The sequence below is a fragment of the Eublepharis macularius genome, chromosome 6 (assembly GCF_028583425.1).
Source record: "Eublepharis macularius isolate TG4126 chromosome 6, MPM_Emac_v1.0, whole genome shotgun sequence".
Taxonomy (NCBI): Eukaryota; Metazoa; Chordata; class Lepidosauria; order Squamata; family Eublepharidae; genus Eublepharis; species Eublepharis macularius.
The window spans coordinates 110773814-110786942 of NC_072795.1; the positions used below are offsets into that span (position 1 = coordinate 110773814).

The 13129-nt window shown below is 47.9% G+C and overlaps 1 protein-coding gene across 1 annotated transcript in view; it reads left to right on the forward strand.

Moving 5' to 3' along the window:
* The first annotated feature begins 3817 nt into the window (after window positions 1–3817).
* SPOCK2 (SPARC (osteonectin), cwcv and kazal like domains proteoglycan 2) overlaps window positions 3818–13129 on the forward strand; it is an 81404-nt gene continuing 72092 nt past the window's right edge. The window contains exon 1 of the mRNA XM_054983212.1: window positions 3818–3994. Within this exon, the coding sequence (XP_054839187.1) occupies window positions 3818–3994 (177 nt within the window). The remainder of the gene's footprint in view (window positions 3995–13129) is intronic.

Here is a 13129-nt window from a genome sequence, read left to right on the forward strand (position 1 = left end):
TTCTGGATCTGGTCTCTTTCCCATTGGGAGTCTGCTACCTAGCATACCAAAGCTAGGGATGAGACATGAGGGATGCTCATGGAGGATACCTATGGAGACCTAGCCTCGCAATAGTGAAGTGATGCCTTTGGAACAGGAGATAAAATAGCAGAATGCGTGAGAATGAACTGTATTAACAAGTGCAGATATTGTATCTGGGAGACTCAAAGGAATGAAAGTGATTAAGACACAACATATAATACTGTGGGCCATTAAGCACAAGCTAATTTACTTTCCATTTAGATAACTTGGGTAGCTTTTCAATCTTAAAAAACACAAGGGGAGGGGGGAATCAGCCTGGTCACAGGCTACAAGTCTATTTTGAAAAGACCAGGTCACTGTGGGGGATAGAGTCCAGCCCCAGATTACCTGTAGGTCAAAAGAGTGAGGGGCACGCCCTGACTCGCAGTTGACTCTTTAGCTCCCCTACGCAATCTGGTCATTACATGTGGTGCTTTGGAAGATTTTCTTGTCAATATGTGGCTAGGGAAAGGTGTCAGTGCACCAAAGGATTTGTGTGTGTTTGCATGAGTGTGTTGTCCCAGGAGAAGGTTCTCCAAAGACAGACTGTTGGGGCTTTTGGGCTGTCTGTTCTGGTTTATGTTTATATGTGCTGGCGAGTCACAACTGACTTATGGTGACCCCAGCAAGGGGCTTTCAAGGCAAGTGAGCAGAGGTGGTTTGCCATCGTTTTCCTCTACAGAGACCTCCTTGGTGGTCGCCCATCCAAATACCATCCCTGCTTAGCTTCTGAGAGCTGATGAGATCAGGCTACATACCCTGTTGCCTTCCCTCCCTGTTCTGGTTTAGACTCTGCTAATATTCATGTGCCTAGAAGTCATGCTCAGATTATAGACTCCCAGTTCCTCTCCTCAATTTGGAATGGCCCCTCTTAGGGGTCAGAGGAGACTCGTTTGGGGTTTCCTAGCTGTCTTTCCACTGGAATGGTGTAGTAGTTAGGGTGTCAGACCAGGATCTTAGAGACCCAGGTTTGAATCCCCACTCCACCACATTGGAAATTCACTGAGTGACCTTGGGCTAGTCACTCTGTCTCTCAGCCTACCCTTCCTCACAGGGTTCTTGTAAGGATAAAATGTAGGAGGGAAGAATATTAAACAGTGAGGGTCGGGGTAAGGCTTGTGGGTTTCATTAAGAGCCCACTTATTCAACCTTCTCCTATAATCTGAACATGGCCTGAAGGAAAGGTGTGAAAGTAAAATTAAGTTTATCTAAACATTTGCAGGGGAGGCATTGGAAAGATTCAGCATGGAAGCATACATGGTTGAATGTGGGTCTTGGTTACAAACGTTGACACAACTGAACTTTGGGGTCCTTCCAACACATACAGTGTGATCCTGCGCATGTTTTCTCAGCCTCACTGAGTTCAATGGGGCTTCTTCCCAAAACAAGCATGCACAGAATTGCAGCTTGAGGCCAGCAAGTCCATAAAATCCCGCATAGTAGAAGGCAGGCTTGATCAGCTTGGTTGCTCCAGAAATCAGATTCCCATTTCTCTTCCAGGGAAGGGATCACCAAGCCAGCCAGCATTAGTGGACTGCCTGCAGAATTCTGCAAAAAGCAGTCGTGGTTTATACCGCAAGGATTCTTGAGAGGGGGAAGGTAGTTGCAGGGAGGAAGAGGGTGATTGCAACATTACTGTCCCAACTACCAGATTCTATGGAAGGTGTGCGTCCGCTGGAGAAGGTGCCACACATTGCATTTAAAGGCTCAGGCTCACAGGTGAGATCCAGCCCAAGTTAAGCCTCTTTAACTTATGCTAATTATTTCAATAGCAGAATTGAGCACAAGCTTAACTCTCACTAAAAAAATAATAATAATTGTGACTAGATTGGGTCCCTGCCAGATCTATGCCCCCCACACATTATAAATATGGAGTAGAGCAATCCTCAGCAGATCTTCCTGGAAGTAAATCTCATTGAGTTCAGATTGTGGTCCTGATCCTGTAGCACCAAGATTTGACAGATTTTGGCATCTGAACCTTACTACCTAAGATGTTCTTACGCACCATGCCACACTGATGCTTGGCTAAGAACAAACCATGGCAGGCTCCAACAGGTGACCGCATTCTTCTAAGACAGGTGTACTGCCTGGTTGGCTTCAGTTGTGAATTCTAGATCTGGGCCCATTACAGTAGCGAATAGACTATCTTCCCTTGCTGATTATGGCACTATATAATTTGGAAGTGAAAAAAAAAACTATGGCAGTGGAAAAGGAAGAGTAAAAACAACAACTTCGTTTATAATGGCTTTTTTTTTTGGTTCTATCTGTATTTTTAACTTTGCTTTTATATTTTCAGGTAATCTGCCCTGGGTGCTCCTGTAACAAAGAATGGTTATAAATATTGTAACTAATGGTTTAAAAATAAAACAATAAGCCATTCTCTACCCAAAGCCTTGTCCTTCTTGGCATAGCCTGGAAGAGCCTTTTAACACACAGCATTTTTAGGTAGAAAAGAGTAAGAGTCCAGTAGCACCTGTATAACAAAATTTGTGGTAGGGTATGAGTTTTCATGAGCCACAGCTCACTTCTTTTGATACAGCTAGAATGCGAGTCCATCTGTCCTTATATCTTGGAGAGTGGAGTGATTGCAGAAGTCAAATGATAATAGCCGGTGAGTGACAATGGAAGGCGTGATTAAATAGGGTGTGGTATGCAGAGGGGTAGTTGCTGTGGAGAAATTAGCATTGGTAATGTGTCTTGATTCAGTCCAGGTTGATGCATTGTCTTGAGTTTAGTTATCAGTCACAATTCTGCAGTCTCTCTTTCTAATCTCCCTTTGAAATTCCTCTGCAGGAGAACTGCTACTTTTAGGTCAGCAACTGAATGTCCTGGAAGGTTAAAATCCCCCCCCCCCGTTTTTTAAATGTTTTGGTTGCTGATGTCAGACTTATGTCCATTAATTCTTTCTGGAAAGGACTGGTCAGTTTGTCCAATGTAGAGAGTGGAGAGGCATTGCTGACACGCGATGGCGTAAATCACATTGAAGGATGAGCAGGAGTATGAATCGGACACTGTATGGCTGATGTGGTCGGGTCCACTGATGGTGTTGCTCGCATTTTTAGGTATTCAACCCAGACGAATGCAGCCACCCTCCTCCCATTCCATGTGAAAAGGGGGCCCTTAATATTTATCTATTTATTTACAGCCTTTCTCACTGAGACTCAAGGCGGATTATAAAATACAAAAAACAATTCCGCCAGGCGGCAGGAGGCATTCCGCGTCAATCCTGCTAAGAATCAGCCCAGCCTGCCCAACCGTAAAAGAGTTCTGTGTTGCTCTGGAAGCTTGCGCACTCCTCCAGCCTCCGGTACAGGGGCGAGCCACGCGTGCTGGCGCGCTCCGGAGCCTTCGGGGCCAGTCGAGGAAGCGCCCCCACCCCCCGAGTCGTGCCGCAGCGGCCGGGAGCGAATTCCCGCCGCGCCGCGCGCTCGAGGCTCCGAGGCGCCCGCCCCGTTCTCGGGCGGCCCCTCCCCAACAGGTGCGGTGATGTCAAAGGCGAGGCCGCCGCTCCAGTGACTTGAGCCGCCTCTTCTGGCGCAGACTCCGTCCGCCTCCCGGTGCTGCCCGCCGCCGGCTTGCGGCGAAGCGCATCTGCGAATCAGGTCACATTTCGGCGGGGCTCCAGCCGCGACTCGAGTCGGGAGAGCGCCAGGCGGCGGCGGCGGCGGCGGCGGCTCCTCGCTTAGCTCTGCTCTGCTCCGCTCCGCTCCGCTTTGCTGCAAGCCAGGCGGGCCGAGGGACGAGCCGCGGCGCCGAGATGAGAGCGGCGGGCGGGTGCCTGGTGCCGCTGCTGCTGGCGCTGGCGCTGGCCGAAGGGGACGGCCGCGGCGGGAAGGACGGCGACAGCCCGGGCAATTTCATGGAGGACGAGCAATGGCTGTCCTCCATCGCGCAGTACAGCGGCAAGATCAAGCACTGGAACCGCTTCCGAGACGTGAGTGGGCCGCCTCCCTTCCGCGCCGGGTCCAGCCGGCCGGCGGCGCGTTGCAGCCCCCGGGCGTGTGCCGGGCCGAGCCGAGCCGGCCGCCCTCTCCGCCGCGGCCGCTGGCCAGCTCGGCGGCTTCTGCCGGCGGCGCGGCACGAGCGGGCAGGTGCCGGCGGCAAGCCTAGCAGCGCCTGCCCAGCCGCCGCCCCGCCACTGGGGGGCTCGCAGCCCGCACCCGCCCGCTCCCGGGCTGCGAGGCGAGGCGGCGGGCAAGGCCGGGAGGGCCCGGGCCGGCAGGCGCGCCTCCCTGCCGGCCAAAGCAGAAGCCGCCCCAGTTTGCAGAGGCGCCGCCGGGCGAGGGAGGCGAGGGCTGCGGTCGTCGAGCCGGGCAGCTGCGGGCAGTCCGGAGCCGGACCGCTGGGGAGACTTCGTGGGCTTTCCCAGCCGCCTCTGGGGTCTCATCGCCGCCGGGGAGCTGTGGGAGCCTCCCCCCCCCCCCAATATTACAAAAGAAGTCTTCCCGGAGGGAGGGAGGGGTGTGTGTGCGCGTGTAGAGGGGGGTGCGGGAGAGTTGCACCTTTCCCGGTCTTGTTGCTGCAGTATTGGAGCCCCTCTCCGACAGAGTCCTCTTTTTGAAACGGGGGGATCAGAACACGCCAAACCAGCAAAAACCCTCCAGAGAGGGAGGAAGTCGGGGCAACTGAAAAGCAGCAGAGCAGGGGTGTCAAAACGGCGAAAAGCCCCCCCCCTTCCTCTCCTTTCAGAAAAGATCCCCGGGGTGGGTGGTGATCCGTGCAAGGGCAAGGCTTCCTCTCAGCCCCAGACAGCGGAGGCAGGTCAGGCTCCTGGGCTCCGCAGTCTGGGGTGGTGGCTGCCCAGCTGTGGGGATGGAGGGGGTGGACTAAACGTGGATGCATCACTTAGAGGGAATCATGAACAGGCTTGGAAGAAAAATGGAGGGTGCTGCAATTCCTCAAAATGGGGCTGCCTCTAGTCAAGGTTTTGTACTTTCCAGTATTTGCATGGAATGAGAATTCCTTTCAGCAGGTGCATCTGGGCCCTTCCCTTCCCTGCAGAAGGAGAAAAATTGCACCTGCTGAAACCCCTTGGACAATACAGCACAAGCCATTACTCCCGTCCACTGCCTGCAGTTGCCATAAGCCCAAATCAGCCTGCAAGGGATGCCCTCTGACCAGCAAGCCCAGTCCTGGGTGCTTAGGAAGCTGGCTGTCGCTGCAAAGTTAGAATGCACCCTGCCGATGTTTAGAGGCAGCCTGTTCTTGTTGGCTTTCACGTCTCCCGGTGAAATCTGAACCGGGATCTGTGCAAAATGAGTGGCTGCGGGCATTCAGTTTGAGGCACTCTTTCCCCAGATTGGCAAAGTGGTCTCTGGCACATGTATGCCCAACAAATCTGTTCGTCTTTTCTGGTGCCACAAGATGTTTTTTGTTCTTTTCCCTGTCACTGCCTAGCACAGCTGGAATAGGTTTGTGGCAGCCCAAGCTTGTGCATATTTACTGAGAAACAAATTGCATATGGTTTTTCCCAAGCCGACACGGTCAGGGTTCCCGTCACAGCCTTTAAGGTGCCTTTTTGTACAGCAGAACAGTGCATTCCTCAGCAGAGTTGCACCCGTCTTTGACTTCAGTAGACTTAGGCTCTGCATAAGCTTGCACAGTTGCACAGGCTCTGAGTTGGAGTAAATGCACCTGTCTGTCTTTGGAGAGCTCCTCTTCTGTTGCCGTTGGGACAATGGGTGGATGCTCAGCACTGGGCAACAAAATTGGTGTTTCTTTTTTCCCCTCCTCAAAGATTTATTCTATGGGGATCCACATGAATGTAGAAACAACCCCTGGGAGATCTACAGAAAACAATTCTAGGGAATAGCTGTGTTAGTCTGTTGCAGCATAGTTAAGCAAGTATCCAGCAGCGATGAAACAAAGCAGTTAGGAAAGGGGTGGTTATTGGCGCCCTCTGTTTTAGGCAGTGTAAGGTATGAGGGCGGTAGATCAGAGAGGAGAAGAATTCAGGATCCTTTACTACAGATCAGTTTCCCCAAAAACATTTCAACCCTCCCTTTTTATACAGGGTGGAAAGTAATGAATGCTCCCCTCTCCCTTGCAACACACACATTCAATGTGTTCTTATAGGCGCAGTAGGAATTTTAACCTGTGTTAGTGATTTTGAATCCGTAATCGGGGTGAAAGTTAATCCAGATGAATTCGTTCCGAGGAAAAGGCTGTGAGCTTTCAAAGGAGGTGCACAGCTTTTCTGACAGAGGCCTGCCATCTGCTTTGATACATCTAAAAAGAGGTGCGGACAGTTGGTGGGAGGGCGCCTTAAGAAGTGGCTATTGGTTCACCTAATGGCTATTCCATCAGTAGCAGAAGCAATTTCATTAAGCAGTAAAAACTCCGAAAGGCTGGCTTTTGCCCTCTTGACATCGTCTGAGGAGCCACTTTGTTCTTTCCACCACCCCTTTGGAAGATTTACTAGCAAAGGCATTAAATAAAGGTCGAGCCCCCCCCCTCCCAAAAAACATACCACTATCTGACCAGATTGGCTGGCTCAGGCTAGAAACAATGCATTCGCTAAGGATTATGTTCTGTCTGCTTGTAGCTCAAGTAAATAATGCAGAGCCTCCCGGGTGATTTGTCTCTCTCTCTGTGTGTTATTTATGTATATATACATGTACAAACGGTAGTATCTGGGGCCACCCAAATATTATCGATGGGCAAATTCAAGGCAGACAAAAGGAAGTGCTTCCAATGCACTATTTTTTGCCTCAAGGGAATGGCAGTGTTCACCATGGCTTTAAATGCAGGCTATTTATGGAGGCTAATGGCTGTCAGTGGTTATTTGCTGTGATAGCTCAGTGGGACCACTTTGCATGCTGGTGGACACATGGTGGGGCCTGGGCCTGTATGGCCTGCTTGTGGGCGCCTGACTGGCTGCACTGGACAAAAGGATGCCACCCTAGGGGAGGTTTTGATCTGATTCAGCAGAGCTCTTATGTCCCTGTACTGTACAGCGACTTACATGAAAAATACATGCTTTGGCAAGTTTGGATTTGCTTTGGGTGCTGATTCTTCCTGGCAAAAGAAGAAAAAAAAAGAATACTGTGCTGCTAGTATAGAGATCTTCTATAATGGAGAGGCCAAAGCAGCAATCCTAGGCATGCTTACTTGGGAGTAAATCCTATTAAGCTCAGCTGGAGTAACTTCAGCGTAACATACAATCCTGTGCCGTTTCTCCAGTCTAAGCCACCTGAGGTCTATGGGTTTAGACTGGTGTGAGGGTGCAACCCACTTACCAAGAAGTAAGTACCATTGAATGTTGTGGACATTACTTCTGAGTAGACATGCTTAGGATCTCACTGCATCTGTACATAAGATTGTGCCGCAGATGTGCATCAGACCGGCTTGCGAAAGGTAGCCTTAGGCAAAATACCATCTCGCTCTCTCTCACATTCTCTCAGTAATAATACTGCTCTATCTTACAGGGCTGCTGCTGGTGTTATATTAATTCTAAGTTTTATGATGATTGAAACATTCCACAACATGTAAGACAGTCCAGGGGAGTTACATGCTTTGGTTGAATGCTCGGCAGCATTCAAATGCTAGCTGCTGAGACTGGTTTAACTTTGTAGCATGTGACTGTGTCATGTTCTGTGCTTTGAGCATCTGTCTTTTCTACACCTCCCTTTGTGCACATTTGCCAAGATGGATTTTACTCCTCATTGCTTTGGGCGACCTGCGTTGTCCCCCCTTCTATTTACTTTAATTTGAGCGCAAACTGAATGCATTGCCATTTTAATGAAACGTTCAAAATGCACGCCCTCGGGTGTATATGTGAAACCTCCCAGAACAAGCAACCCTGTACATTGCAGGAGAAAACATGGAGGATGGACCTGCCAATAGTAGGACACGGAATTTTCATATTCAAAAAAATTTGGAATCTGATCCCCAAAGCAAAGCCAGGTTCAGATGGTTCACATGTTATATGGTCATGTAGCCACCCGTGTATTTAGATGCCCATGTGAAGCAGCACCTGTCATTTGGATGATTTGCTGTGACTCAAGGGAGTGCATGTATGTCCCTCGTAATGTGCCTTACTAGCACAAGGGATGTTACTGCCGCTTTGCCATTAACTGGATTCAGTCATTGTATCCAATGATGCTGTTGTTTTTGGTAGCTTGCCAATATTTTTTTCTCACTCCTAAAGGAATACAAAGGGAAACAGCAATGTTCTCCTTTGGATACGAGCTCTGTGTCTCCGCCAAATGTGCCTTTCTGCAAGATTGCAACCATGGCACGTGTTTGAAGCAGCTACATGTGTCTGTCTTTACGTTTAGTAGGGAACTCTGACAATCTGTGGCTCCCCGTTGCGTGTACAGACATTGAGGTGTGTGCACAGATGCTTGACATGACCATGTGCGCTCTTAACCAACAACATACAAACATATGTAAAGCCACCCTGAGGTGTGATAGGCTCTCATCAAAGCTATATTTGAAACAGGAACTGGTAGAAAGTTTTTATTTGCTTTCAAACAAGGTAGGTGGGAATGCTGGAAGGGTAACATTAACAACAGGCCAAATGAGAGCTCCCGGTGATGTTGGGTTGGCTCCCACCAACCGGATGAGTAGTTCACATGCTGTGGGCTGTGAAAGAACTGCTAGCAGGCTGTGGTGCATCAGTGATTAAAGGCTACTGTGAGCCCAGAGCACCTGGCAACAGTGGAGGCTGCCCTGTGCGTCTCTGTATGATCCAGTGTTCTTGCTTAACTTTTCTTCCCTGCAGTCAGCCTCTGCTTATAGCTGTGTCTGTATCAGGTGACTGGATGATTAAATCCTCCCTGATGCAGACTCTTCCCAGCTCTAAGAGGAGATTGCCTGTTGCCACTTTATCTTGGTTATTTTTTAAAAATGCAATTTAAATAAGGAATTATTGCTTAGATTATGTTTTAATTGCCTGAAAGATGCCTCAGGCGCCTTTGGTGGAGAGGGTGGGATAGAAATTATTAAAAGAAATACATACATAAATAAATTCTGCATGAGTCAGCGCTGTGAGCTTTCTTCCTTTCATTCAGCATGCAGGCTTTTAACCTGTACAAAAATACAGGATTGAGATTCTCCAATGGCAGGTAACATTGGGTTTTTCCCCTGTCTAAGCAGAAATCTTTTTGTATACCAACCTTGATTCATGAGGCGACTTACAGTGCAAATTAAAAATGACAGCCAAAAATAGAAATGGTCATAAAGCAACTAGCAGGAATCATGTGTTTTTTTTTAAAAAAACAAAACCCTAGGAAACAGGAAGGCTTAGAAGCAAGGAGTAAATCAGCCCTCAAAGCGTAAATGTTTTAAAACAGCAAGGCTGAGCAGCAAGAATCTACAACAAGGGCAAGTATATAAAACATCAAAGCCCCGCAGAATTTATCACGTCAGTGGACCAATAAAAGCAGTGATTAAAACTGATGAAGCAATAAAACATCTTCAGAAGAACCCAGAACAGAGAAGAAGGACACAGAAAATTGGAGGGGGTCGGGGATTAAAATTTTGGGATGGTATGAGAAGGGCAGGCGTCTTCCCTAGCAGATGTTCAGCAACCTTGACCGTTTTCACATGTCTCGGCATAGCGCTAAACTCACAGAATGAGGGCGTCTGGCAGGATTTCTGATGACATCGTGCCATGATTCCCTTGTTCTGTGCCCTTGTTCTGTGAGTTTAGTGCTATGCCAAGGTGTGTAAAAATGGCCCTTGTCAATTTTATCTGACTAACCCCCTCCCCCCCAGTATTTTGATGAACAGTCTCTCACGCTGGACACTGAGTGGGGCACCCGACTACTAATTTCAAAGGATGGATCCACTATCACCATATCTGCTCTTGTAAGGGCTCAGAAATGAGTCTCCAGATGATTTGGTCATTTGCGTGGCAACATGGGCTACACTGGGGGCCTCTATAGGCCGTTTTGCCTGTGTAGCGCCTCAAGAGCAGAAGACAAATAAAAGCACCATGCTCCTAATTGCATGCATGTATGTCTCTAATAATTGTGGTGCCTTATGTTTAAAAATTAATAGGAAAGGACTTGAGACACATTCAAGATACAGCTGGCTTCTGGGATCACAGTGCAGGAGCCAGTTTGGTGTAGTGGTTAAGAGTGCCGGGACTCTAATCTGGAAAACCGGGTTTGATTCCCCACTCCTCCACTTGAAGCCAACCTTGGGCTAGTCTTGGCTCTCTGGAGCTCTCTCAGCCCCACCCACCTCACAGTGTGTTTTGTTGTGGAGATAATTAGTGATTCCGCACACATTGGATAATGCACTTCCAATCCTCTTTATAGATCATTTGGAATGGATTTTTTCATGTGTGGAACAAAAAATCCACCTCAAACGATTGAGAAAGTGCTTTGAAAGTGCATTATCTAACGTGTGCGGAATCAGCCCTTAATAACATACTTTGTAAACCACTCTGAGTGGGTGTTAAGTCATCCGGAAGGGCAGCATATAAATCGATGTTGTTGTTATTATTATTAGGAGCTTCATGATAGGTAGGGGGCGTGGTTTTGTGGTAGAGCATCTGCTTGGCTTGCAGAAGGTCCCAGGTTCAATCCTTGGCCTCTCCACTTAAAATGTTCAGGTTGCAGGGGGTGTGAAAGACCTCTGCCTAAGAGCCTGGAGGTCTGTTACAGGTCAGACTAGACAACACTGGCCTTGATGGACTGGTGGCCTGACTCAATAGAAGCCAGTTTCATGTGTTCACTTGTGTCCTTCTAATGTGTGAAAAATGGATTGTGTTTATTGGCCTCTGGCTGTTCCAGAGATTAGCAGCTTTTTAAATTTAAAAAGTATATTGTCTCTTTTGCAACGTGCAGATGGATTTCCTTGAAGTGTTTCTGTTGTGAGGATGCTGCATTTGCTCAGCACTCTTTTGCTCTGTAACCAAAGGAGGTCTTCCCTGAGCCAACATATCCGTTGCAGTGTTGGAGGGAGGCTGCATGAATGTCTTGTCTATCCATTCGACAGAGCTTCTGAGATAGGGCAGTCATTGCAAGAGTGACAAAGGCTCCCCCAAAGGCCGGCTTGCCTTGCCACTTGCCCGTTCAGCCAAGGGCTGCCCAGCTTTGATGTCTTGCTTCTTAATACTGTCGTCCAATAGATTCATTGGATAGCATTTGCGCAGAAGGCAGTTAATAAAAGTTGCCCCAAAGTCTATGGAATTAATCACAACATTAAGAAAATTAAATCAATAAAACAATCATTCTAATTATATAGAAGTGGCAGTAAATACCCACTGGATTGATATGGTTTCCCAGGCAGTTTGTGGCACAGTGGTTCAGCTGCGAATCAGCACTCTGCTAGTTCAACTCCCACCACTGCCATGAGCTCTGCAGGTGGCCTTGGGTAAGCCACTCCTCTCAGCCTCAGTTTCCCAGCTGCATTGTGGGGGTAATAACAACACTAACTTGTTCACTGCTCAGGGTAGGGCACTAATCTGTCTAGAAGAGTGGTCTATAAGTACAGTTATTGCTATTATTGTTGTTATAAAAAGTTTTGTTCCTTGCGCCTGGTTGGACTTACTGTCCACTCCAAACCACAAAGGGAGCAAGCAACTCCAGAGTCTTCTCCTCCTTATGGCAGTAACTATTTTCCTTTCCAAGGGTTTTGTTTTTGTGTTCACTGTCAGGAGCTTCAGCTTTGGGAAACCTGTTGACTCTGAGACAGGGAGGCAGTGGGGAAAGGGAGCAGGCAACTGTCAGGTCTGGAGTACAAGGTCTCCCGGCTTCTGCTACCTCAGGCTTTTCAGTGGTACAGGAGCAAAGCTAGAAGGGCTGCTTTGTGTTGCGCATTCTCAGAATGCTGGGAAACAGGTGGTCTTTTATTTTTTAAAAGAATCATTTAAAGGTAACTCTGAAAGGTGCCATTTGCCCCAGCAAGAAGATCTGATCTTCAGTTCTAAATTTAATAAATAATTATAATAAACAATAATAATAATAATATTTGATTTATATACCGCCCTTCAGGACAACTTACACCCACTCAGAGTAGTTTACAAAATATGTTATTATCCCCACAATAATCACCCCGTGAGGAGGGTGAGGCTGAGAGAGCTCTGGAAGAACTGTAGCTGAACCAGGGTCACCCAGCTGGCTTCAAGCGGAGGAGTGGGGAATCAAACATGGTTCTCCAGATTAGAGTCCTGCCGCTCTTAACCACTACACCAACCAGCCCTGAAAGAAAAAGCTCAGGGGGCATACCGGATTCTCCCCTCCTCCATATTATCTTCACAGCAACCTTAAGAGGTAAGTTAGATTGAGGGTGTGGGTACTGGTCATCCCGTCTACTTCATGGGAGGAGCCTGGGTCTCTGCAGTCTGACTCTCCAACATGTAATATTCAGAAGTCCATTTCATGTTTTATCATAGTTCGAAGGTACCAGAATCTGCATCAAATTTCCAGACCAGGTTTTACTATTTCAGGTTCCAGGTAAGCAGCTAGGCAAGCTGCTAGAAAGCATTCTGTTTGGCCTTGAGTTCCTTTCTTTCTTTGTTGTGAATAAAGTTATATTCTGTTTACTTAAGAAGACCCTCTGTATATTCCTGAGTGATAGCAGCCTCTTCCACTAACCTCTGCTTCCCATTGGCTTGCTTTGTGTTTGGGGGCAGGCTGCAGTTCTGATTGCGGGAGCTTTTCTTTTGTATATACACGTGTGCTTCTTCAAAGAAAGAGTAGTGGAGCAGAGGGGTTACCAGCGAGCAAGGAGGATGGCGGGGGTGGGGGGATAAAACCAGCAGCACTGAGAAGACATTTCTTTTTCTATTTACACCATGCAATTTACGTTATTGTGAGAGATGGGGTTGTTTTACTTATTTCTACTGAGCATTGTGTGACTATAAATACTGGTTTATAGCCAACTCCAGAATAGAGATGAGCAATGTAAAAGCTTCTCATCAAAGAGACTACTGATGCATTTCTAACATTTGCACAAGGGCAGCAATCTGTGAAAGGTTAGTGAGTTCCTTCTGTCTCTGAAGCAACTGAAATTGGATTTATTTAATGTCCATCGCCCGCTTAATTTATTCTCTTGCCGTTTAATCTTGAAAGCTGTCAATGAACATACCAGCCGCCCGCTTCTCATTAGCTTG